The sequence below is a fragment of the Syngnathus floridae genome, chromosome 1 (assembly GCF_059516105.1).
Source record: "Syngnathus floridae isolate MCC-2025c chromosome 1, RoL_Sflo_1.0, whole genome shotgun sequence".
In the NCBI taxonomy this organism is placed as follows: domain Eukaryota; kingdom Metazoa; phylum Chordata; class Actinopteri; order Syngnathiformes; family Syngnathidae; genus Syngnathus; species Syngnathus floridae.
The window spans coordinates 10,050,846-10,074,564 of record NC_142413.1 but is presented as its reverse complement, the minus strand read 5'-3'; the positions used below and the strand labels follow the sequence as shown (position 1 = coordinate 10,074,564).

Sequence of the window (23,719 nt, the reverse complement as noted above, 5' to 3'; positions counted from 1 at the left end):
TGCACGGGAAGGCAGTTCACCCATTGACTCGTTCACGAACGGGAAAGTCAGGATTCGTTCCCTCACTGATTCGTTCTCGCAATGAACTGGAAATGCAAATCACTCACTGACTCGTTCACTCACAGATCCATTCAGTTAGTCAACGGGAAATGCAATTCACAACTCGTTCGTGAACGGGAAGTTACGTCATTTTCTTCTTCGTTTTGATTTACGGCAAGGTGGCAACAGCTTCAATGCGCATTACTGACACTTACTGGTTGAAGTCATATGAACTGAAAAAAGAACCAATCACTTTAGGAAGTAATTTGTTCACTCTCGTTCACTGAAAGAAATTCGTTCTTTTGAACGTATCCTTCACTCACGAGCCAACACTATGCCAAACTGGCCGCCGCGCCCCATGAAATGGAAAAAAAAACAAAACAACAACAGGTGAATTCTACTGTTTAACTCAAATTCCATCAACGCAATATAAAATAGAATGACAGGTTTGGACTAATGAGGGCAGAAAGAAAATTTTCAGCTTGATTTCTTGACTTCATTGATCACGTTTGAAATGTTGACAGCATTACCTGCGACATTTATTTTCAAAAACAAAAACAGTAAGACACTGAGTGACACTTTTTTCACAATGCAGCTACCTACTTTGTGATGGTACATATGTTCTAAGATTTTTCTATTGAAAAAACTGTGCCTTCGTCTTAACAAAGGTTGGGAAAGCCTGCTGCACTGCATTTGTACTGATCAATGATGTTGATGGTCACTATAATGCAGGAGTATCAAATTCTAGTCCTTCTTTCTCAATGACCCTTGTTACTTTTTTTTTATTTTTATCTAGCTAAAATCTTGTTGACTTTCACAAGCCAACACCATCTTCGCATGTTTTTCTCTGGGACCTGATCATCTTTCTTCTTTCTTGTCGTTTGTCCTACAGGGACGGATGAAGATGTAGTCCTCATGCTGCTGGCGGCGCGTAGCAACGATCAGAGGCAGCAAATAAAGGAGGCGTACAAAACCGCCTACGGAAAGGTGAAGCTAGTTAATGGAAAGCCGAGGGACCGACGAGGGGAGAGGTGTTGGGGCGGTTTGGGGAGTGGACAAGTCTATGTTTTTCAAATGATATTACAAATGCTACAAAACCAATAAAACAAATTTGGATTCTTAAACTGATTTTTTAAAATTTGTTAGGTACCCTTGTATATGTTTTTTTATCAAGTCAAAAACGTAATGTATTTTTTTTTTAAATGTAATTAAAAAGTAATATGTTATGAGGCACCGCGAGTCAGTGCCTTTAAGCGCTCAGGTTGCGAAAGTCACATGACCAAACCCAGAAAAAGATGACCCGTGATTGGTCACCACCTGAGCGCTTGGGCGCTGTCACGTTATTCTCAACAAGTGCCAATACAAGGCAACATGAGATGAGATGGCTGAAAACGAGTGGATTTTGCTCCTTAATTCATATTTCACAAACCCAATAATAATCTGAATGCCATGAATAGACAAGCAGGGTGACATAGAACATAACATTGTCAAGAAAGTGTTTGACGTGACTTCTCCTTTAAGTTAGTGATGTTCCAAATAAAACACAATCCAGTTCGATCCAAATGCAATTATTTCCAAAACATCATCAATCGTTCTGCTCCCACAGGATCTGGTCAACGCTCTCAAGTCGGAGCTCGGGGGTCTATTTGAGAGTCTCATCGTGGCCCTGATGACTCCCCCTGTCTTGTACGACGCCATGCTGCTGCACAAGGCCATCAAGGTAACTCTCAAGTCATCAATTTGAACTAGGGTGGGGGAAAAAATGGCAATTGCTAACAGATGACACACATGCCTTCAAAATGCTCCCAAAATAAATGAACCGAGGACTATAAAGCTGATTTAATAACATCATAAATGTTACCTCTATTTTCAAAAACCAACACATTAAAGGTAATGCAAGATTTTACCTTTAACATTTTGGGGTGACTGATGACACATTTCATTTTCAATTTTTGTTGGTTCAATCTGTGCCGTAAGAAATGTAGCATTTCTTTTAGCAAACCAGCAATAGCGTGTCAACCACGGTGATCATCGCATTCTTCATCACCCAACAGCCAGTGAAAATAAATGCATTGCCAAAAAGCTTTCAAAAAATGCTGTGCTAATGATGGTGAAATGCATAATAATAATACCGGGGCTGACGCTGTCAGTCGGCTATTTACACCTAATGAAACGTGCCCGCGACAAGTGGGAATATGCACACTTTGTTGTTTATGCTTGACATCGATTCAGAGTAAAAAGCACTCACTGAAAATGAGCAGTCAATAGATTAGCATTCTTTCAAAAGCGCAAGATGTTCTATTTGGGCTTTTTATAATCTGCCATTGAGCTAAAACACAATAGATTACTACTCATTACGATTCTTCCAGGAAGCTCCACATGTAAAATCAATGTTATGCATATTACACACTGTTGTATTTGTATCAAGATGTATAATTATCAGATATTATAATGTACTACTGTTGAGGCTGAGAGCTGCTACTTGGGCCCTGATTAATGCAAAGGGATTCAAGTTGTATACACACTGCTGAAATACTGCATTTGCTCATATTACTTTGAATGATGTTATTATTGACAATTATCATTGATCGCTATTATCAAGATGCAATGCTTTGTTTTTCAGGATTTCTACAAGTCTTTCCATTTTCCAATGCTCACTTTCTACAACATTCCTAGACAATCACATATCGCACATTGAGAGAGAAAATAAAATGCAATTAAAATTCAAAATTGCCCAGCCCTAATATATGGGGTATTCACACTACGCTTACTTTCTCGGCAGATGCGGATCTCTAGGGTTAGCATCAAGCAGCTACACGACACATCATAACAGAGGCTTTGAGATGAGTGTGAAAAGAGTTAATTAAACACACAAAAGCTGCGATTGAGGGTGTTCCGGGTCGCCGTGGCAACCCGACTCGCTCACACAAAACGGGAAACCAACGAAAAATGTATTATCCTTTTCTTTTGTTCTAATAACGCTGGAGCCATAAAAACCACACCAATAGCTTCTTGATGATTCTTTCTTCTTGCACCGCAGGGCGTCGGGACTGACGATGACGTGTTGATTGAGATCTTGGCCTCCAGGAACAGTCAACGCCTTCGAGATATCGTTACGGTCTACGAGAAAGGTGAATGGATCGATCAGCGTGTGCTTTTACCACCATTAGCGGTGAATTATTGAGCCATTGGGACATCAACCAACACTGAGCATGAAAAAAGATCACTAGTAGTCAAACATTCATGTAGTAAGCGTAATTAGTAATCAGAACGCCTGTCGATGAAGTTAAAAAAAAATATTGATCATGTTACTTTCAAGGCATTTTTTTTCTGAACTGAGGCATGATCTACAAATGTAAGAAACATGACCAGCAAAAAAATAAACTGAATGTTGTGTAATGAGAATAAATTCAAAATACAATGAAATCCAACTATTTGCAGGATGGAAAGTGACCGAGTTCTTCCACAAATAGCAGAACTCCATTAAATATTTCTTTGTAATTGGGTATAGATGGAAACAAAGAACTCATTTTGTCTCAGTAGAGCTGCTAAACTCGTTTCAAATTGTTTCCTTGGCATCAAGATGCCACATTGTAAAGGAAAATGCAGAAAAAGAAGGATGATAAAATTACCAGGGGGAAAATCTGTAATATAATACTATAATAATCTTATCTTGCAGAGTTTGGCAGCAAGCTGGAGAAGGACATCTGCAGTGACACATCAGGATACTACCAGAGACTGCTGGTCATCCTCCTGCAGGTAAAGTCTATTTGAAACATTCCAAAGACGTGAAGGTTGAAATGCCTTTTTGTATTCACATTTACGTGAGGTCGCAATATAAGAAAATAAGGAATTTTCAAGTCAAATAAAGAATAAAACCCATAATAAAATCAAGTTGTAATTTTTTTAACAAAAAGATTTTCTACTTAAAGTATTTTATGATGCTTGTTCTTTGTCTGTGGTTGTGCCAAAAAGGGAAGGCGAGAGGAGGGAGTCAATGAGCCAAACATCAGCAATGATGCAAAGGTAGGAAGCAAAAATGATCATTATCTGTATTCCCCACGCACGCACGCACGTACACACGCACACGCACACACAAGGCAGGTGTTGCTGCAGGCTCACAGAAGCACGGTCTCCTGGGAAATGTTGTTCTTATGTGGCTGGAACATTCGCACTGTGGAAATTGTCTTTCCGTGGAATGGAGAGGAAAAAGTAAATGTAGTGAGGAAATAAAACAAATGTGCTTAGCTACCAATGTGTTTAGTCTACAATGATTTCAAACATTAAAACCAATTTTGAGAATTATTATCTAACACAGTGATAGGCAACTGAAACCACTCTCTGCAATTTAAATTTTTTACAAAATACTGGGAATTTTTTTTAAATGAATTTGCATGAAGAATACTGATGAGCGCAATTGCAGCAACACCTGCTGCTTTGTCATTAATAACTCAGAAGTTGTAATCACCAAAGCTGATTTACCGTGACCACAGGACTTGTATGCAGCGGGCGAGGGCAAGTTTGGCACAGATGAGGAGAAATTCATCAACATTCTTGGAAATAGAAGCGCAGAACATCTCTGTAAAGGTGAGAGCAGATTTATGAAACGACGGCTCAATGTTTAACTTGGAATCGCAGGTTCTGGGCTACTCTTCATTCATGGATTTTGTAAAATAACTTCATTCACACTGAAAGGGAAATCCTCTTGAATCCTGCTTTTCGTGCCTACAGAAAGCAATGGTAGAGATGCTATTAAAACATACCTAGGACATCTTGGATATGGTATTCGTACATCACAGATGAAGCTGGATAACTATTGTAAAAAATGTGTTTGTACGTACAGTGTTTGACGCCTACAAGAAACTGTGCGGTTCAGACATCGAGAACAGCATTGAAGGCGAGACCACGGGAAATTTGGAGAACTTGCTGCTGGCTGTCGGTATGACATTTTTCATCATTAATATTAATGACGTTTGCATGACTCACTAAAATATTTGTTTTCCTCGACAGTGAAATGCACCCGCAGCATTCCCTCTTTTTTTGCTGAGTCGCTGTACAGATCAATGAGGGTAGGGTGTGTGTACTTTCTATAATGTTATTGGTTTTTTTCCCCACGTAATTACGCAGCAAAGCAATTCCAGCTGAATGGATTAATTGGAGGACGTGTTCCCCATGCTACTTTTAGTGGACAGATAACCCAACACTCGGGAATTTAGCTCAATTTCATTACTGACACATTTACTTTGCATCATTAGCGATCATGGCGCTAGGTTCACACACACTCGCTGGAAACTTCATCAGCAACATAACTGTACAAGGTAGGGTTTCAATGAAGAATCATACTCTATATTATATTCTTAAAGTGGCATTGAGGTTTATAATTAAGGTTTTAAACCAGGGTTGGGATTTCAATAGTAAAGTTCAAGACAATTATTATGCTGCCAAATTAGAGTTTCATGACTTGGTTGGGGCTTCAGTGTAGGGCACAAGCGATGGATGGATGGATGGATGGATGGATGGATGGATGGATGGATGGATGGATGGATGGATGGATAGATGGATAGATAGATAGAGATTGATCGATCGCTCTCGATCTTCTAAATGTGTGTGTGTGTTTGTATTTTCTGCAGCGTGCCGGGACGGATGACGACACCCTGATGAGAGTCCTGGTGTCCAGGAGTGAGGAAGACATGTTAGACATCGTAGCCTGTTTCAAGGAAAAGTATAGAGCCTCGCTCTACAACACTATTCAGGTACGGTATGCTTCTTGAACTATACATGTCATGTGAAAAATTATAAAATAATACATGCACACACACACACACCAAGCCAGGGTTGAGTTTTAAAGTTAGGGTTTTTATTGTTATATTATTATTTTTCATATTTTTTATAATTTTATTATAATTTTATACTTAATTAATTTATGGTTCCAAGGCAGGGTTATGGTTTCAGGTTAAGGTTTCAAATGAAGATTTCTATTTGGTACAATTGCTCCAAATAAGTCCAGACAGCATATACTGTGAGCATATCCATTTCTATAAACAAGCCCATACATATCCTGTAGATAAGTCCATAAAAGCAGAGTGATGACAAACATTCCTCTTCAGCAGCTCTGCTTAGGTTTAAGATGGAAACACGCACGCACTCACACACAGATTGCAAGAGAGAGTCAGAGAGAGAGAAGAAGAGACAGAGAGATGCAATTTGCGTAAACACTTTGCTCTAAGGATGAGCTGATTCTTTTCAAACATGGAGGAGCCCGACATAATCCTCAGAGTGGAACATCCATCAGCAAAGTCAGCGGGCTTATCACTTCCTCGCTGATGTTATGCTCTTCAAGCAGCAAATATATTTGTGTGGCAGCACGGCCGAAAGTGGTTTGTTTGGCCGCCTCACAGCCTGGAGCTTTCGTTCCATTATCTTCTCCTGTGTGTGGAGTTTGTTCACTCTCAGGTACTCCAGTTTCCTCCCACATTGCAAAAAACCTCAAGTTAGGGTTTAAGACAAGTGGTATTGAGCCCACATTTTAAGGCATCGAGTACCACTGCACAACATTAAGTAGGAGCTATATTGTGGCAGTTTGATGGGATGAGAGTTTCAAATTGGGGTTTCAAACCACGTTTAGGGTTTGAGATTAGGGTCTTGAAATTATGGTTTTAAAACTGGGTTGGTGTTTCAAATTAGGGTTTCCAGTTTCAAGTCAGGGTTCTGGTGACAAAAGTCAGAACAACCCAAAATTTTTGTTTACAGGTTTACCCAATTCAAAGGTAAACATTTTGACTAAAATTGTATGTTTCTGTGTGTTTGTGCGCCCGTGCATCCATGTGTGCATGTGTAGGAGGACACAACGGGCGCCTACCGGAAGTGTTTGCTGTATCTTTGTGGCTCCAGAGACTGAGCCAAGCTGGCTACCTGACCACAAAAACAAAATCATCAACAAAACACAAAGAAAACACTCCTGATTACTTCCCCACACACATTCACTGAGTTAGCTATTGTAGGACTTGGAGGGAGAAAAAGTTAATAAAAGTTTGTTGTGTGTGCTACTGTCTGACTTGGACGGGGAAACCGTGATAAAAGCTTGTTGTGTGTGCTATTGTCTAACTTGGAGGGGGGGAATTAATAAAAGTTTGTTGTGTGTGTGCTTGTGAAATTATTTTGTTGTTGTTGTGTTAAGTAAAGTTAGGGTTTCAGAACATAGAGGTTTTAAAATGGGTACTAGAAAGAGAGAGAGAGAGAGAGAGAGAAAGAGAGAGAGAGAGAGAGAGAGAGAGAGAGAGAGAGAGAGACCAAAAATCGTAACTGTGGCGTTTAGTTGTCAGTTTTATTGAATTTTCCAACCCAATGATTACAATGTTGTTCAAAATCAGTGCTCCTCAGTGTCACTCAGATTGCTTTCATTAAGGCTTTTCCTGTGGGGTTGAACTGCCAGTGAGGAGGCCAGGTGTTTTTGATGCTTGTACGTTCCTTTAACAGGTTGTAATATTCTGCCACTTTCGGATAACGCTCTGGAGACAATCTGGAAAATGAATAGAAGATTGAAAAAACGTGTTTCTCAATTTCACCTAGTCAGTCGTTGACATATTTACCTATAATAGAAGAGAAAGGCAATAGATGGAAAAACACATACATCAGACAAGGAAAATGTCTTTCCTGACATGAAAGGTCCTGTTGACTGCAAGAGACAACAATTGTTACATACTTATGTACAGTAAATAGTCAGTCCCGATTGACCGCTTGAGGCTTGGATGGAACTGACGCTAGCAGAGGCACATCAAGGCAAAGCGCCCGTAAAACACGCCTGCGGTAGCCATTACGACATAAAGCCACACACTACCCAGCTGGGAGAAGGTGCACAGACGCTACCATCGCCAGCAAATGCACACAGCCACCTACAAAGCAACTCCGCTGGAGAAAGACCAAAATAGGCAGAGCCCAATATGGAAAACAGACAAAGAGACCAATGCCATCAGCTAGGAGAAGACGCACAGACGCAACCATCGCTAGCGGAGGCACACGGCCGTCATACCACGCACAAACCGACAAAGCGAGATGAGGAGTGTTCATCTTCACCTCCTTCCTATATCTTTCCCACAGCTTGACCTCTTGGCGTAACTCCTCGTGGATTTCTCCCATTGCAGAGTCATATTCCTCTTTTTTAGGTACCTTGGATGAGTGGTGGATTATGGCTACTGTAGAATCATGTTAGGGATGTGAGAATTTGAGTCATAGCTCCATAGAAGATGAAATGTACCATAAATAGAATCAAGTCTGGCAGATGTCACAGACAAAAAAAAAACCCAAAACTAGCCTACTTGACTTCTGAAAGAGCACGGTGCCTTCCATCATGCGCTGATACATCATGGCCTGCTCCGCAGAGCAGGTCGGGATCAACTGGTTTCCTTGCTCCTTGAACTGGTTCTGTGATTAAAACAGACCAGCCCATGTTGGCCCATGCCAACAGTCTCAAATTTGTTGACTTGCATGCTTAACATTTACCTCCAGGTACAAGCAGGCGCTTAAGGACTCGTTCAAGATTCGGTCTCCATGTCTGAAGGCAGGAACCTAGAGCAAACATAAGACTTTTAAAGTACACAGTTTCAAGTGAAATTTCAGGATAAGACCAGAATGCACTGTAATTCGTTTGAGTAATTTCACCCTCACGTCTTCAAGCAAACAAGGCAGGTTCGCATTGAAATTCGGTGAACATATATAGTCTGATCCCTCTTTAAACTGAAAGATGCAATTTTCTGAGCCTCCAGTTGCCCATCCTAATGTTGTTGTTGTATTTTTATTAATGTGCATTAAAAATGCATTTTTTTTAGATCGATATAATGAACTTACTTGTCCTCTGGGGTTAATTGCCATGAGCTCTGGGGTTCTGTGTGCCATATTGGTGACGGAGAGCCTTTTCTGGTGGTATCCATGTAGGTTCTTCTCCGCGAGAGCGATCATCACCATCCAGCACGGAGGAGACCCGGAGCACCACAGCAGAGACATGTTTTTGGCCATGGCTTCACTCTGGATAACTACGTGGAGCGTCAACGCTGACTAGTCTGTCACAGGTCAAAACTTGGTTAGCTTGTTTGTGTGATCAAACAAATGGCACGCTTCATTTGTTATTCTATGATCGTTTTTTTGTGAAACAGGCTCAACATCATTACGTTTTTTATTTGTTATAGTGAAAACGGGGTGCAGGTTAAAACTTAATAAATCAGTTCATCTTTGGAAATGGCACAAAAAATTTACTTGCATCTTTTTCAAAACATGAAGAAGGAACTCATCAACTGAAGACCTTTCTAGTTCTTATTAAACATTTGCTCTAAGCAAACATTTGCACTTACACAACATCACTTCAGGTGTGCCTGTGGTGTCAAAATCTCAAGTTCTTTTTAATTACAGGAATCTTAAGACACGCTGAAAACACGCCATGCTCCACTTTCAATTGTCACTCAAAAAACATTGTGGTTCTAGCTCAGGGATAGGCAACTAGCTTTTAACTGAAGCAAAAAAAAAATGTATAGAAAAAAAAAATATACACACATACACTTATTGTACGAACTTCTTTCAGTCTATGAAACCATATGGAGTATACACATACTATCAGCAACATGTCTATTTACTTTCAGCTATAAGCTAAATATTAGTTTGGTATGTGCATTTGTGAGTTTACTCACTATTTTAGTCCCAGTTCAACTTGATAGCTCAACGTTGAACATATTTAGTCAATTCGGGTCCGGAGCCGCACCAGTTCAAAGGCTGATGATGACCAAGGCAGGCTGAATAGTCCTGGCTCCAGAGTGCAATTTGAGGCGGAGCTCAATGTGGGGTGGACCTAAACGTTTGAATCCACCTACACGGTTGATCACCTTTTTTTTTCTTTACTATTCTTTTTTTGTTAGCTATTGAAAATTACATATGCTCACCAAAGTGTGTTCAGGGGTCATAGAAATCATGTCGCTATGTCTAACCATGAGTGTCTAACCATTGGGTTCAAAAGTTGTGTTCAAAAGATGACCTCCACATAGATATGAGTGTTATGGGTGTAGTACCACATGAAGGGAAGTGTAGGTCAAATTAACCCTCACAGAATTAAATGTAAAATATCACGACCTATAAACAAGCTTACGTAAAGTGTTTGTTTGCGTATCTTGGTGACTGATGAAAGAAAACAGACAGACATGACAGAAACAGCACCGAAGCTGCAGGGAGGTTGTGCAGTCTTTGCTTCTTTAAGTCAGCCAGGCAGAGACAAATCGATATGAGGTTTTCAGGAGTTGACGTGGGCCTAAGGTTGAGCCCCATTCTTTTGAAATTATAAGTGATGTCTGTAAAATTATTTTAAATGGACAAATTGTGATGAGTCCATCCAATGACTTCCACCAAATATGGAGTGAACAGAAGAGGGCGTGGACAGACTTCTTATTTAAAAGTGTTTTTTTAAGGCATGAGTTATTACATTGTTTCTCAAAATTGTAAGGGTAAAAAAATTAAAACTGTTTTCATTTTCCTGATCAAAAATACATAAAACAAGCTTATTAGTAAATACGTTTAAAACTCCAACCCTAATTTGAAACCCTACTTTGAAGCCTTAAGCCTAGTTTCAAACCCTAAAATAAAACCTTAGCCCTCGCTAAGGATTTAAACTAACACAACAAAGAAAAGACTCGACAATAATTACAAGCTGAAAGAAAACTTTATTCACTGTTTACAGATTGAAGAAAGAAGAGCCGATCTCCTACAAATTGGATCCTGTCTCTTATGCTAGAACCAAATTCCTAAGCCACAAAAATTAGCAAACATATATCCAAAAGCCTTTTAAATTCCTTTCTCAGTAAAAGTTACCCAGGGATATGTTTGTGTTTGCTTTGTTGCTGTATCGACAAATAATGTGGGTAATTATTATTATTCAAACCAAATGCATAAAAAAGCAAAAGCACTTACGAGCTCGTGTATAACCTGGATAAAAATGGGTGGCTAAACACTATGTAAATCGAATCAGGTCCATTACCTATGTCAATGTAATACAACCATTCTAAATGCATTTTATTTATATATCTCAATGTTTAATTGAAATACTACAGTGGTACCTTGACTTAGTTTGTTCTGGGACTGAGCTTGTAAGTTATTTTACTTGAAATCCTAAAATTTTTGTTGCAACACAAATCAAAATAATTAACCAAGCAACGGCTCGTAATTTTAAGTTGGGTCACTTGTACTGTCAAAGTACCACTGTAGCACAAACAGAAGCTAACTGTTGAGGAAAAGATTTCTTAAAAATGAGAGAAATTAGTTCAACTCAAGATGAGCTTTTGATCCAAACAGTTGTAAAGGTTACAGCGGCCTAGTTTATTTTGTTGGTACAAGTTTGGCAGTTTCAGACGCTAGCCAGGCACTCCCTTGTCAACCATAAAATGTCATTTTCTTGGATTTCCCTCATGTATTTTGTTTTTCCACGTCAAAATCACGTATTGTATCAGGGACAAATTGTTGAGTTTTTGTTTTGTTTAAACATCAACAGCAACTAGCCTGTACACATATAAGTGATGAGTCAGCAAGACATGTTAGCGTCCAATGTACAAAATGAAGAAAAACAAAGTGGAATACATTCTGTTGTTCCAGCTCACTATTAGTTAAATGTATCCATGGAGTAATAATTACAAAGAATGGATAACTAGAAAAAAATATTAGTGGGACAATCCTGAGATCGACTGTACTGCAAAAACATAAATTTGGCTTGAGAATATGTCACCTCTTGTCGTTCAATGTTAATTCACCAAAACACATACATGTTGACGAAATAATAAAGCAAAGAAATTTTAAAAGAAAGTAATTTCTCAAAAATAGTCATAAGGGACACATTTCGGCTTTTGATTGATTTGTGTGTGTACTGATTGTTTATCTGTGATTGTTCTCCATTTGAGTCATCAAAAAACCAGATGCTAAGGTTTATTGGAGGGATTGGATGTTGTTTTACTAACATAAAAAAAGCTTACGTGTTTTTCTTTACACAGCCACATTTTTTCATTATTGACATCTAATTAGTCATGCCAAATGTTTGATTTTACACAGGAAAAGTCACTCTTTGGTTCAACTGTACTCTGTTTTTTTATGTAAATGCAAAGAAAAGAGCTCGGAGGGAAGTTTAAACGCACCGAAATAAAACTGCTGACTTGTTTTTAAATGGTTTAAATATCTTTGTGAACTGAAGAAATTGATAGTTTTTTGGTCCATGTGGCGAGCTCAAGTACTGTCACGAATGTGGAAAATTTGAACATAATCTGAATAAAACAGTAAACTGTGTCGAAACAGGTTCGAAACTCGTTGTGCTCATCCAATGAATCTATCGCAACAAATAAAATAAAGACAAAATGCAGACAAAACAATTTCATCAACATCAGTTGAGTGTGAAGTCAAATTTCATCGTGGAGTGTGGGGTAATATTTGCAGCAGAATAAATTGAGCATACAGCTCTAGCAAAAAAAGGGCTCCTCTAAAAATATTCTGGCAAAGTTCATAAACCTTGAAAATGGCGTAAGCACATAGCAGGGCAAACGGTCCCTTTAAAAAGCCGCAAATGCCAACATGAAAGGCAACCAGTCTTTTTGCAAATGAGCCCCAAAATCCACAAGGATCACGTTACTTTGTGTATTATTGTAAACATTTATGTAAAAGCCATGCTAGCTCCAGTTGGTCCATTTTTTTTTTTTATCTTGTTGATACCAACATGCTGCAAACATAACTTTTTCTGTCGCCCTCAAAAACAAGGAAGCAAACATTAGCAGGTCCTTTATCAATCAATGTGTCGTTACCTTCCCATGGCTGCTTAGCCACTGTTGTTGTCCTCAAGAAAATGTTGCAGTCCCTTTTGGATTTTTGGGTTCTAAGAAATGTAAGCAGTTCGGTGGCAGCCCATGGATGTCTAGCAGGAAGGATGATAATGACACTCCCAAAGTGCTCAGAAAGTTCTTCATTGTGTCACGAAAATTCTGTTTTTGAGAATAGTTTACTTCAGTGTCTTACAAGAACAAACAACATAAAATATACAAAAATCAAGACCTAAGTCATATTTTTCTAGACGTCAAAACCGTTACACGAATGTTTGTAGAACAGTAAATACAGACTAAGCTTGCCACGAATAGCAAAAGATTAGGAATAAATGATGCCACCCATGTTTGAATTCAAAATCATTTTGATCTCATTTTACATTATTGCCCTAAAAAGAAATGGCTTGCAAAAGATTTAATTGAGAAACTTTCCCCTAAATTGCGCATATACACCCTGCAAAACTTGTTAAATGGCTGCGTGAACAGTGCAGCCACTGAAGGTTTTATTACCTAATATCGATCCAAACAATCGAATGTCCAATGAATCTATGTCAAAAAATAAAATAAAGATAAAGTGCAGACAACTCACCTTTTTTTTCCTTTTTTTAGTTCCAGTGAAGATCATGGCAGCTGCAAGATAAACATGAGAGAATTATACTTGGGCATCATGTTTCAAATGTGCATCAATATTTGCTCATGAAATTTGGGAGTAGAGTAGCTCAACTGGAAAGTGTTAGAAAAAAATAAATAAACAATGATTCCTCGCGGACTCAGTGAGGATTTCGTTTAGCCTTTAATCTGCTATTAGCCTTGGGAAAAACATGTCACTCTATATTTGGACAGCTACAAGCTAATAGTCTTTCCTTGTATTAATGAAAAACAGGTATCACAAGAATATTAGTCAACACAGGTTGGAAATGACAAAAATTTAAAAAAAAAATCAAACATTAAAAATAATAAACTAGAAATGAAAATCAGAAAAAAACATTCATCCATCCATTATCTGTAACACTTGTTCCCATGGGAGCCAATCGCAGGGGACACAGAGATGAACAATCATCCGCACTTGCACTCACACCTCCGGGCAATTTGGAGAGCTCAATCGACCTAGCAAGCATTTTTTTTGGGAGGAAACCCACGCAGGCACAGGGAGAACATGCAGAATCTGCTCAGGGAGGGCCGGAGGTGGAATTGAACCCACACCCTCCGAACTGTGAGGCGGACATGCTAACCAGTGTTTCACTGTGCCACATCAAAATCAAACATTAAAAATAGAAATGAAAATCAGAAAAAACAAGTTCTACTTTCTATAGAATATGGTTATACGTAGTGTTTGAAGAAAATATTGGTGTTATGAAAAAAAAAAACCTGCACTTTTACAAAAAAGTCATAATGCTACAAAAAATGATATAACATGGGAAAAGGCAAAATTTGTAGCACACATCCGCAGCAAAGTCTGTTTAATACTGCGGTTTTGCGAAGGCTAGAGCTGTAGTTCTCTTGGTACTTCTTCTTCTTTGCAGTCCAAAATTCAATGCATAAACATAAAAACACAATCATTTGGCTGCACGCGGACGTGTTCTCATTTATCTTTACGATGTTAAATGACACGAAGGCTCACTGAGTCATATGCATCATTTATGGAGTGTGAGTGTGTGTGTGTGTGTTTAATTCAATAGGACATTTCCATATTGGTCATGTAAAATGGCCCCCCTGGCTCTATGGAACTCACAACACAACATCAAGTTATACGAAATAGGATTCATGCAAAACAAAAGAAAGACAGAAAGAAAAATAGAAATGTCCTCATGCAGCGTTTACATAAAAAAAAAAAAAATCAAGACATGATTATGATTCTCACCATAATGTCACTTGCAAGAGAAGAAAGCCTAAAAAAAGCTTGAGTAAAGAATCAAGGTCAGTTTGAGGAAAGAGAGATAGGAGGATTAATTGCATAGAAAAGGATGATTAGAGGCTGGAACAATAAAATAAAATGACCAAAAAATGTAATGCTCCCAGAATATTCTTTTGTTATTACGGAAAAGAAAAAATGTTTAAAAAAAAGTCAAGAACATCACAAGAAAAGTCATATTTTTACATTTAACAGAAAGGTTAGTAGCAAAAGGTGGAAAATATCTATAATTTTACAAAACAAAAAGCCAGGTCGACGATTGTGCAGCAAAAAATATGATTTTGTGAGAATTTGTGTCTGATTTCTACATAAAAAAGTTGTAATTTTGCAGGTTGTCTTAAAAGAAAATTCACACATATAATGTTGGATTGTTTTGTAGATAAATGACAATTAAGTTAAAGCATTTTAACTTCAATATTGTCAGAATATGACATGTAAAAGTCAATATGTTGAGAAAATAATATAGTAGATAACATACTGCAGGGAAAAACAATGTTGGAATGAACTCAGCATTACGAGACATAATGTCATACTTGAGCGGAAAAAAGAAATGTTATTAAATCAGTCACGACTGCCCCAGTCAGAATGGATTTTTAATGTCTATCGCCATCAATGATGGTGAATGAATTATTTCATATTTTTAGTGAAAGAATTCTATTGGCAAAAAGACAGATCCATGTTGTAAGAAGATGTTCTTTGAGCCCAAAAATGCTATCAGACATAGCAAAAGAAGTACCTGTCGGGAGCCACAAGAAAATGTGGGCTCTCGGTCACCAGTCGATGTGCCTCGGAGGAGCCGAGGCCCGTGGGAACCTGTTCATGGTATCGTACGTTGGGATGCTAGCACAGGAACAACAACATTAACGACCATACACAGAAATAATAAAAAAATAATAATTAAAAAACATTTTGGGATTAAAACAAGGCGATCATTAGGCCAGAGAGCAAAACATGAAAAGGCAAGCGTCACCCAATTAAGCACTGCCACTGAAAAACACTCTCTACTTTCTTTTTATTTTCCCTTTCAAACTTGATGCCATGAACTGAAAAAAAAAGTGTTGTAATACAAAAAAGTGTGGCTTAAAAGAACTATTTAATTTCATACACCTTTTCATCTACAAACCCTGTCTCTCTTATGATGAACTGTGGACATTAAGAGACATTACATGTTTTGCTCTCTGCCTGAATTTCTGGGCTCATATTCAATCGTTGAGTATTAAAAAAAAAACACACATGCAGTTATTTATTAATTTTTGGGGTGAAATTAAAAAGGAAAAGAAAAGAAGCACAATCCCAAGCGTTTTGCCATGCTTGCCTCTCTGGGAACAAAAGGATCAGGTGCACATTCATTGGATTTTGGCTGACTCTAAACAAGAGGAAACAATAATTTGATGACACCGTGTTGCAGCTCTGCCACCTCGCAAACAATAAAGAACATTCAGCAGCAACCAAAAGTGAAGGACAGAATTACAAGAATTCCTTAGAGCACTATTTTATGTTATGTTCATGTTTTCTTCCCATTGGCAGTTATGCACTGCCTTTGATTGCTTCACAAGATGAGCATAAGAGAGAAAATTGCAGGATCTGGAAAACATTGCATACTCAAAAAACAAAACTAATCCAGATACATAAATGTGCGACTATGCAGCTTTACACTGTCACTTGAATTCCCGCTAAAATCAACAGCCGTCATCTGCTTTAAGTTGGTACCAGAGCCTTTGATTCCCTCAAAAGTCAAAATGAAGGCAGGTGAATGAATACAAGCTCTGAATAGTGCTATGTGCTTTTTGTCATTCAATTGAAACCCTGGAAAAAGTAATAAGCTAAAATGTGCAGTACAGTCTACTGAGAAAAAGTTAAGCGTGTTGAGTGCGAATGTGCGTGTGCATGCTACCGCCACCATATTGCATGCATTGGACTACCAACGAGCGTATTTACCTGGTCACGGGGGGGTTTAGGATGCCTTGTGGGGGCTCGCTATGATAACCATTATTACCACTTCCCATACTGAAAACAAAACATTGCATACAAACAAAAGCATGAAAGATGTGCGATGAAACATGTGGCATGCTTGTGATCCTTGTCAATGGGGGCACCATTTTCTTTTGTATTATTTACAGCAATGCGCATTTAAGCTTTTGTAAGGTCACAATTGCGAGAGCCCTTTAGTGAAAGCCGAGGGACACCCCAAAAACCAGCACCGACAATTAGTAGTTGTAAACTCTTCAATAGTTAAAAGCAGAAATGGGTGATTCATGGCAAAACATAACAAACAAATGTTATATGGAATGCACCAGGAAGTAATCTTCCCCCTCCTCCCGTTTACAAAAGGAACATGCCTTCCAAGTCACAGTATCTTTGTAAAGTGCAGAGTGCCAAGAGGAAGAGGAGATGTCAAAAGCAAAAAAAGAGAGGATGAAGGATGAGCCGGATGATGGAAATAGTAGAAATGGTTATCACAAAGTAAAATGCCAAGTCCCGGAAACGGAGGAACTATGTGGAAGGAGGAAATAAAAGCAGGAAGAAAGCGTTAGGGTTGGACAAAAGAAGCTTGAAAACAAAACGTCAATCTAATTTCCTTCTCGAACTATTGCTGGAAAGCAGCAGTTGTAACCCTCCTGTTATTTCGCTGGTCAAATTGAGCCCTTAGTTGAAAGTTTTTGGGAAACTATTTAATTCTGGACTGGCGAATTCAAGGCCGTTTCTCTCAACAAAAGACATCTTAGGTTAAAAGACAAATCATTTTGAAAAAATACTGGGAAAAAAAAATCTGTGAATATGAGTTGGGTAGTGGTGGCAGAGGAAACGTTTATAATAGAATACTATATTTATTTATTATAATTTTTTTTCCATCAAGGGGCCCCGCCAAGTGTAGTCGTAGGAGTTGTCCATCCCTGATTAGGATCGTTAACTTGCGAATCACATTTAACATATCTAGAAAACAAACCTAACAGGAGGGTTCAAGAGGAACTAGCAGTCAAACAGTAAGCATTTTGAATACGCATTTTTACTAGGAGGTACGGGTTACAAAAACAAATAACAAAAAGGCAGCAAAAACACCTACTCGTCATAAACGTCCTCCGTGTCCATCCTGCGGTAGAACTTGGCCAGCTTGACAGCAAACACGATGCTTGGGATGAGGAAGAGCGTACTGCAGCCCAGACCCATCCAGAACACATTCTGCACAAAAAAACATCCATTAGTATCTGCAATTAAATTTCATTTAGATGTGGGAGTGGGAACATTTTCAATTGTTTTTTTTTTTCCAGAAAATTTGATGAGATAGACTACCTACATGACTACGAAACCTTTTATCATCACACTTGAAAGGAAAAGCATATTAATTTTCAGCCCCCCAAATGAAAAAAATGCCATATTAAATTTTAGCCCCCACAATTGACACTTAATTTTTTTTCACACTCACTCACGTTTTCTGTGGCACAACTTTAAGAAACCGTGGTATTTTTATCTCATTTTAGAAGAATATAATATTAATTTTCACAGCCCCACAAAACATTTGAAAATTGGCAAATTCAGGTTTTCACACCCCAAGATTTTCACAAAGTTTTAAAATGGCCGCATCCCAGGTAACTTATTTATGTTCTAATGTAATTTGAAAATCTAGTCATATATACCTTTTGTAATCTCCAGATTGATTAAAACATTTTTTTTCTTTTTAAATTGCACTCCTTAAAACCATAATCTATCCTACACTCTAGGAATACATTTTTTTTTTTTAGTTTTTGGAACTATATATTCACTAGTATCTCATTTGAAAACACATGTATTGCATGTATATTTACCATAGAGTCCACCAGGAAGCTGCAGGTAAAAATTTCCGCTGTGTCCAGCACATTGCTGAAAGGCTTGCATGGCGCCACCTCCATTGCCAGCTGCATCAAGGTGATACATAAACAGAACAGTGTATTGCATATAAACAGTAGTAATGTTATTACATATTATCAGTGTGCTATTACAGTCTTATGACTTACTGATGTCTTGACCCACTCTATGTATTGATGGAAGTAACCCACAATGGTTGATGCGTATTTTGTGCTCTCCTGAAGGGGAAAACATTTGTTTGAAATTAGAAATGACATTAATACGGAATATCATGTCTGTAATGGGAGTCATGTTGTTACCTGATTAATAAGATGCGTTGCATTATGGGAAATGAGATACTGGGTTGCGTTGATGGCGTCTAGTATAGCTAAGACTTTGTTCTGTGGACAAGAAACAAATTGAGAGGCGAGAGATTCATTCTCATGTTTGACTTTTTGCCCATTACTGCGGGACTATCGGACATCTTTTTTGAATTTGGCTGGGTGTTTAGCTCGCTGACTTACTGGCAGGTCTGAGGCCGTTCTCTCCAGGAACCTCATGTTCTGGTTAAGTGAGCTCTTCAAGGGAAACAAAGCAGAATGGACAATCATTGAGCGTCAGGGCCAAACATCAAAGCGTGAGCTACACCTGGATTATGGTGAGTCAGCAAAAACCATCAAAAGTGACCATATTTGTGATATGTCACAGCACACATGCAGAAGGATTCAGAATGAAAAGAGCCCTCTTAAAAGTTGAGCATCCATTTTCTATACCGCTTATCCAGTCGGATAACGATTGGTTTTATTGGTAAACTGATGAGGACATGCGCTATGTAAAAATGGATGCATGTGGAAAAGATTAAATGGATTATGGTCCTTGCAACTAATTGAGGCAACGGCCACTAGTTGAGGAAATAAGGTGGCTGTGACATAAATAAAATAAGTGACCTTCACTTTCAAAGAGGAGGAAAGCAAAATGTCAAACCGCTGATTGACAAAGGATACTTGTTGGCATTTTGGACACAAAGTCATTCAATACGACACTTCAAAGCAGTGTGTCCCAACCAAGACACATTTTACATAAGAAAATCTCACGGCACAGCAAACAAAACTAAATTCACACAAAAAAATACAGTGCTTCCCTCTTCTAATGAGTGACTTGACTAATCGCGTCGCCTTTTTCCTTTTTTAAGCAAAAACAGCTTAGTTATGAGTGGTCCAGTGAATTCCTCAATAAGATATTGAGAAGATTTGAGATATGTTGTAAATTAGAGTTTTCTGAGCTATTAAAATTGAAATGGTTGTGGATAGGAGTCACTGCTTCGAAGGATTTACACCAAGACACACATAGAAGCATAAAAACACACACAGACACACAGGCGAAACCCACATTGTGATTGTATCCTTTAAAATGAGATACATTTTTTCAGGTGTGCCATCAGAAAAACACAAACCACTCTAGTAACCAGTTTACACCATGTAGTGCAGTTCAGAATCGCTTGTTTGACCTCCGCCAAGCACAAAAAATACACAAATAAGTGTGTAACCGAGTAAACAAAAAAAAATGACATGCTACCTGCACCACTTGTTGCAAACAACGCTTCTACATTGCACAAAGTGACAAAATGACAAAAACACATGATGAACACACCCATGTGCTTGCTTACCCTGGCTCTAACATATTTCTTGAAAATAGAAAACAAGCATAAAGATGTACATTGAAACAGATGGTGTGTCTTCTTAAAAAGCCCAACAGCTCATTTAAAATGTGAAATGTCAACATAACTAAATAAAGAACGGAGGGGCTGCAAATGGCGATGGCAAATGGGCGTGGCTCAAGTGGGAGACTTACCATGGCCTGCTGCATGGGGACCACCTGGTGGCTGTGGATCTGTCGCACGGTGCCCGCGTGACCTTTCAGAGACGTTTGCAGAGGACCTCGAGGCTGGATCAAACGCAAAAAACATACACACCTTGTTAGACATTACAGTGTTGGTAATATGGCGGCATCGGATCGCCGCATATTTTGCATTGTTATACTAAATGGTGATTGATTCTAATGTCATTATCTGTCGTTGCATTTGTTTCTGCTGTAAACAGCAAACAATTTTCCTAAATAAGGCCCTGAATGTAATTCTCCGCCTTATAGAACACCAAGATCTCAATTCATCAAGTATTTTGTTTGTTTGTCTCACAACTGTATACAAGTAGTAATTGTTGATTTCATGCAAAGCCCTACTAGGCCAGGCAGAGATGCTCCAGCGGAGACGTATTCAACATGAATAATTGAACTAAACGGACAAACGAGCGGGGTGTTAAATACCATCAGGTCTGTCTGAGCTTCCAGCTCTTTGGCAAATGAGAGCAGGTCCACCACTGTGACGCCTTTGTTGACCTGCGGGAGAGAAACCACATTTATACGATTTAGTTACACTTCATTCACACAAAATTTAATTTGAAGATCAATTCGAGGAATGTGCACAGAATTTTTGTCAATTAGAAAAGCTATGAATCTCATTTTGAGAGTAATGCGTCACCTCTTCCAGGTAATCTGCGTAGTTTATTTCCGACAGACCCGCTTCGGAGAAATCCAGAAGGTTCTGCTTGCTCTCTGCTTCCAGTAAGATGATCCCTCTCAGGTCAATCTTCACGCTGCTCAAAAGTGTTACCATGTCCGCTGTGAACTGTCAACAGAGAAAACAAGCCCATCATAAAAAAAGCGTAAATGTTTTATTTACTAAGCTGTAGAAGCTTTTAGGGAGAGTATAAAATAAATACGTTAGACAAACAAATTGTGGAACTAACTTTATTGGGTACACTTTCAACGAGCTACAAGTTGAAAATCAAAAATCCGATAATTGTGAATATAAACATTGAAAAAATGAAAATGGAAATGTGTTGTTTCCCACCCACATGTCTTCAGGGCATAATTTCAAGCTGAATCGTACGGTGCAATAGCACAAATTATCAGTAAATAAATATTTGTATTTTAATGTCCTATTAAATTCTTTCGGAATTTGAATGCCACATTTACATATGTTTTGAGATTTAACATTGAGATTTAACATATTTATATTTGTATTCATTCATGTATATATATTTATTTTACAAATTCTGCAAATTCAACATTAATAAAACAAAATTCTAAATGTTTTTCCTGCTTTTACTAGAGTTTCTACTACTGATAAATTAGTACAACAAATTACAAAATATTAAATTCAAATATCTATATCTTGTGTCCCTTGAAAGGAGATACTTCATGATTATTTGTAGTAGTATCGGATATCATCAATTACTATTAATTTTCACTTATTATTACCATTATCATTCTCACATTAAAGCAATGCCCCCGGGCCACATGTATTTATATTGATAAGATTCACAAATCAATTAAAAAAAACAGCTGTATAGCAGAGTGGTAAGAACCCATGTTGCATTCACTGACCATTGTGGTGTTGAGGAAAGATGATACATTAAAAACTTTGTCTAGGCGCAGGGCGGAGTAGATGCCTTTGTTTTCTTTGCAAGTGCTGCAAGACACACACATAGGGGACTATTAGTCAAAGCATTTGCTGCCACCCAGTGAACATATCAGGAAGTGTCTAATACACACTTTAGCGTCTTGACAGGAAGTTTATTCTAACCACTGATGCATGAAGTCTGCACAGTGTAAATCTGACTTCTGGTTTACACCACTATGTCATGTATGTGGCTTTAAATGGACACAATGGAGCTCAACATGTTTGGGAAACAAGGAATGATCTCACACAGCTCCATAGGAAAAAAAAAAAAAAAAATCTTTTACTCCCCCTCCTCTGAGGTAACAAAAACCCTCCACTGTACACATTATAGTGTACCAGACTAATGCTAGAAATATTACTAATCAAAAGTCAGGAGAAAGTCATTTCTGGTTAAGTCACGTGTATGTAGAAGTATATATTTTTGAAAATCAACACTTCATATTTTCACCTGTACAAGCTCTCTGCCGTGAGATCTAGCTCTGAGTCGTTGTACAAGTACCCCGGGATGAAGTTCCTCCATTCAGGATTCACCAGGTATGGAGCGTCCACCACCTGGAGGGGTTGGAAAGCAGTAAGGGGAGTGAATGGTGACAACCAATCACATTTAATAGTGTTAAAATATCGTAATGGTTGGTCACTTGAGCACTGGCCTTAAAAAGTTCCTTGGTGTGAAACGGCTCGCAGATGAGCTTCTCCATGTTGCCACCCACCAGGAAGATGATGGTCAGCAGGCCCATCAGAATCCAGGAGAAGATGAAGCTGAAACCCACGCCACTGGCAACCAGGAGACACATGAGTGAATCAAGAGTAATGAAGAAGCAGGGGAACGAGTTTTAAAATGGGGCATCATATTTCTAGAACCCCAGTATTTTTTATTTCAAGTGGTGTCAGTCAATATTAGTAGCGGTGCTATTTTTTTAATGTCCAACAAACAGCTTTCAGTCAAAAGTTGGAATATTTTTTTAATATGCAGAATTACTTTTAAGGCCAACTGAAGAATGTTTTTGTTACTCGTATCAGAAGTAGGGATTCGTTTTTCAACATGGTCTCTTTGTTTTAGGCCTAATAGCACTATTTATTTTTTCTTTTGTTAGAAATGTCAGTATCAACAGTGTCAGTGAGGCTACTTTTTTCAGAATTACATTTTAATATTTATTTTCTTAGAAGTGGTGTCAAAAATGGGGATCCCTTTAAAAACATGGATTACACTCATGTCAAATGAAAATATTTTTTGGGTGTAGTATAAACATGTAGGATTCGGGTAAACAAAGTATAGATTTCAGTTTCTTTTTATGGTTATGTCCAATAAGGCAAGTTTTTAATTCGAGATGTTATCAGAAGTGAGGATCTATTTCTTACGCCATGAGCATGGTGCCTCCCGTGTTGGAGATGCAGCCTCGTGTAGTTGGCGAGGCGTGCTTGTCATATCCTAGTGTGCCGCACAGTAAGCCCAGGTAGTTGAAGGCCAGCACCAGTACCAGAATGCAGCACAAAGACACGCAACCCGTCCACCTGATGCACCCACATGCAAGGTGCAAGGAAATAGGATCATTGAAATGCAACATGCACAGATCAACCTCCATTTGTGCTATAGTTAAC

General features: G+C 38.4%; 3 protein-coding genes across 17 annotated transcripts in view; 1 reads left to right on the top strand and 2 right to left on the bottom strand.

Moving 5' to 3' along the window:
* The first annotated feature begins 247 nt into the window (after positions 1–247).
* On the top strand, positions 248–7,180 carry anxa5a (annexin A5a). 2 transcript variants are annotated; one of them, XM_088362951.1, is made up of 11 exons: positions 248–429; positions 932–1,026; positions 1,646–1,759; positions 3,080–3,170; positions 3,719–3,798; positions 4,015–4,065; positions 4,533–4,626; positions 4,883–4,978; positions 5,050–5,108; positions 5,670–5,792; positions 6,878–7,180. In XM_088362951.1, the coding sequence occupies exons 2-11, from the start codon at positions 955–957 to the stop codon at positions 6,935–6,937; spliced, it is 840 nt and encodes a 279-aa protein (XP_088219077.1). In that variant the 5' UTR covers positions 248–429; positions 932–954; the 3' UTR covers positions 6,938–7,180. The 2 variants fall into 2 exon arrangements, with proteins under 2 accessions (XP_088219077.1, XP_088218996.1); XM_088362870.1 differs by lacking the exon at positions 248–429 and adding an exon at positions 526–599.
* LOC148403991 (glutathione S-transferase A-like) lies at positions 5,875–10,581 on the bottom strand. Of its 2 annotated transcripts, none has more exons than XM_088363078.1 (7): positions 9,717–10,581; positions 8,884–9,095; positions 8,539–8,604; positions 8,355–8,460; positions 8,113–8,231; positions 7,629–7,714; positions 5,875–7,558 (listed from the first exon to the last, which is right to left on the bottom strand). In XM_088363078.1, exons 2-7 carry the CDS (start codon positions 9,049–9,051, stop codon positions 7,426–7,428), a joined length of 678 nt encoding a protein of 225 aa, XP_088219204.1. In that variant the 5' UTR covers positions 9,052–9,095; positions 9,717–10,581; the 3' UTR covers positions 5,875–7,425. The 2 variants fall into 2 exon arrangements, with proteins under 2 accessions (XP_088219204.1, XP_088219288.1); XM_088363162.1 differs by having other exon boundaries at positions 8,884–8,973.
* A 135-nt stretch (positions 10,582–10,716) lies between these two features.
* prom1a (prominin 1a) overlaps positions 10,717–23,719 on the bottom strand; it is a 36,243-nt gene continuing 23,240 nt past the window's right edge. For 3 of the 13 annotated variants that reach the window (XM_088361892.1, XM_088362145.1, XM_088362308.1), the window contains 17 exons: positions 23,480–23,632; positions 22,771–22,894; positions 22,569–22,672; positions 22,045–22,129; positions 21,137–21,283; positions 20,923–20,994; positions 20,452–20,544; positions 20,267–20,284; positions 19,125–19,178; positions 18,921–19,001; positions 18,771–18,839; positions 18,582–18,671; positions 17,843–17,958; positions 16,717–16,785; positions 15,515–15,618; positions 13,456–13,496; positions 10,717–13,028 (listed from right to left, as the gene is read on the bottom strand). In XM_088361892.1, the coding sequence (XP_088218018.1) occupies positions 15,549–15,618; positions 16,717–16,785; positions 17,843–17,958; positions 18,582–18,671; positions 18,771–18,839; positions 18,921–19,001; positions 19,125–19,178; positions 20,267–20,284; positions 20,452–20,544; positions 20,923–20,994; positions 21,137–21,283; positions 22,045–22,129; positions 22,569–22,672; positions 22,771–22,894; positions 23,480–23,632 (1,345 nt within the window). In that variant the 3' untranslated portion in view covers positions 10,717–13,028; positions 13,456–13,496; positions 15,515–15,548. The other 10 variants (XM_088362065.1, XM_088362231.1, XM_088362545.1 and 7 more) reach the window with 8 other exon arrangements.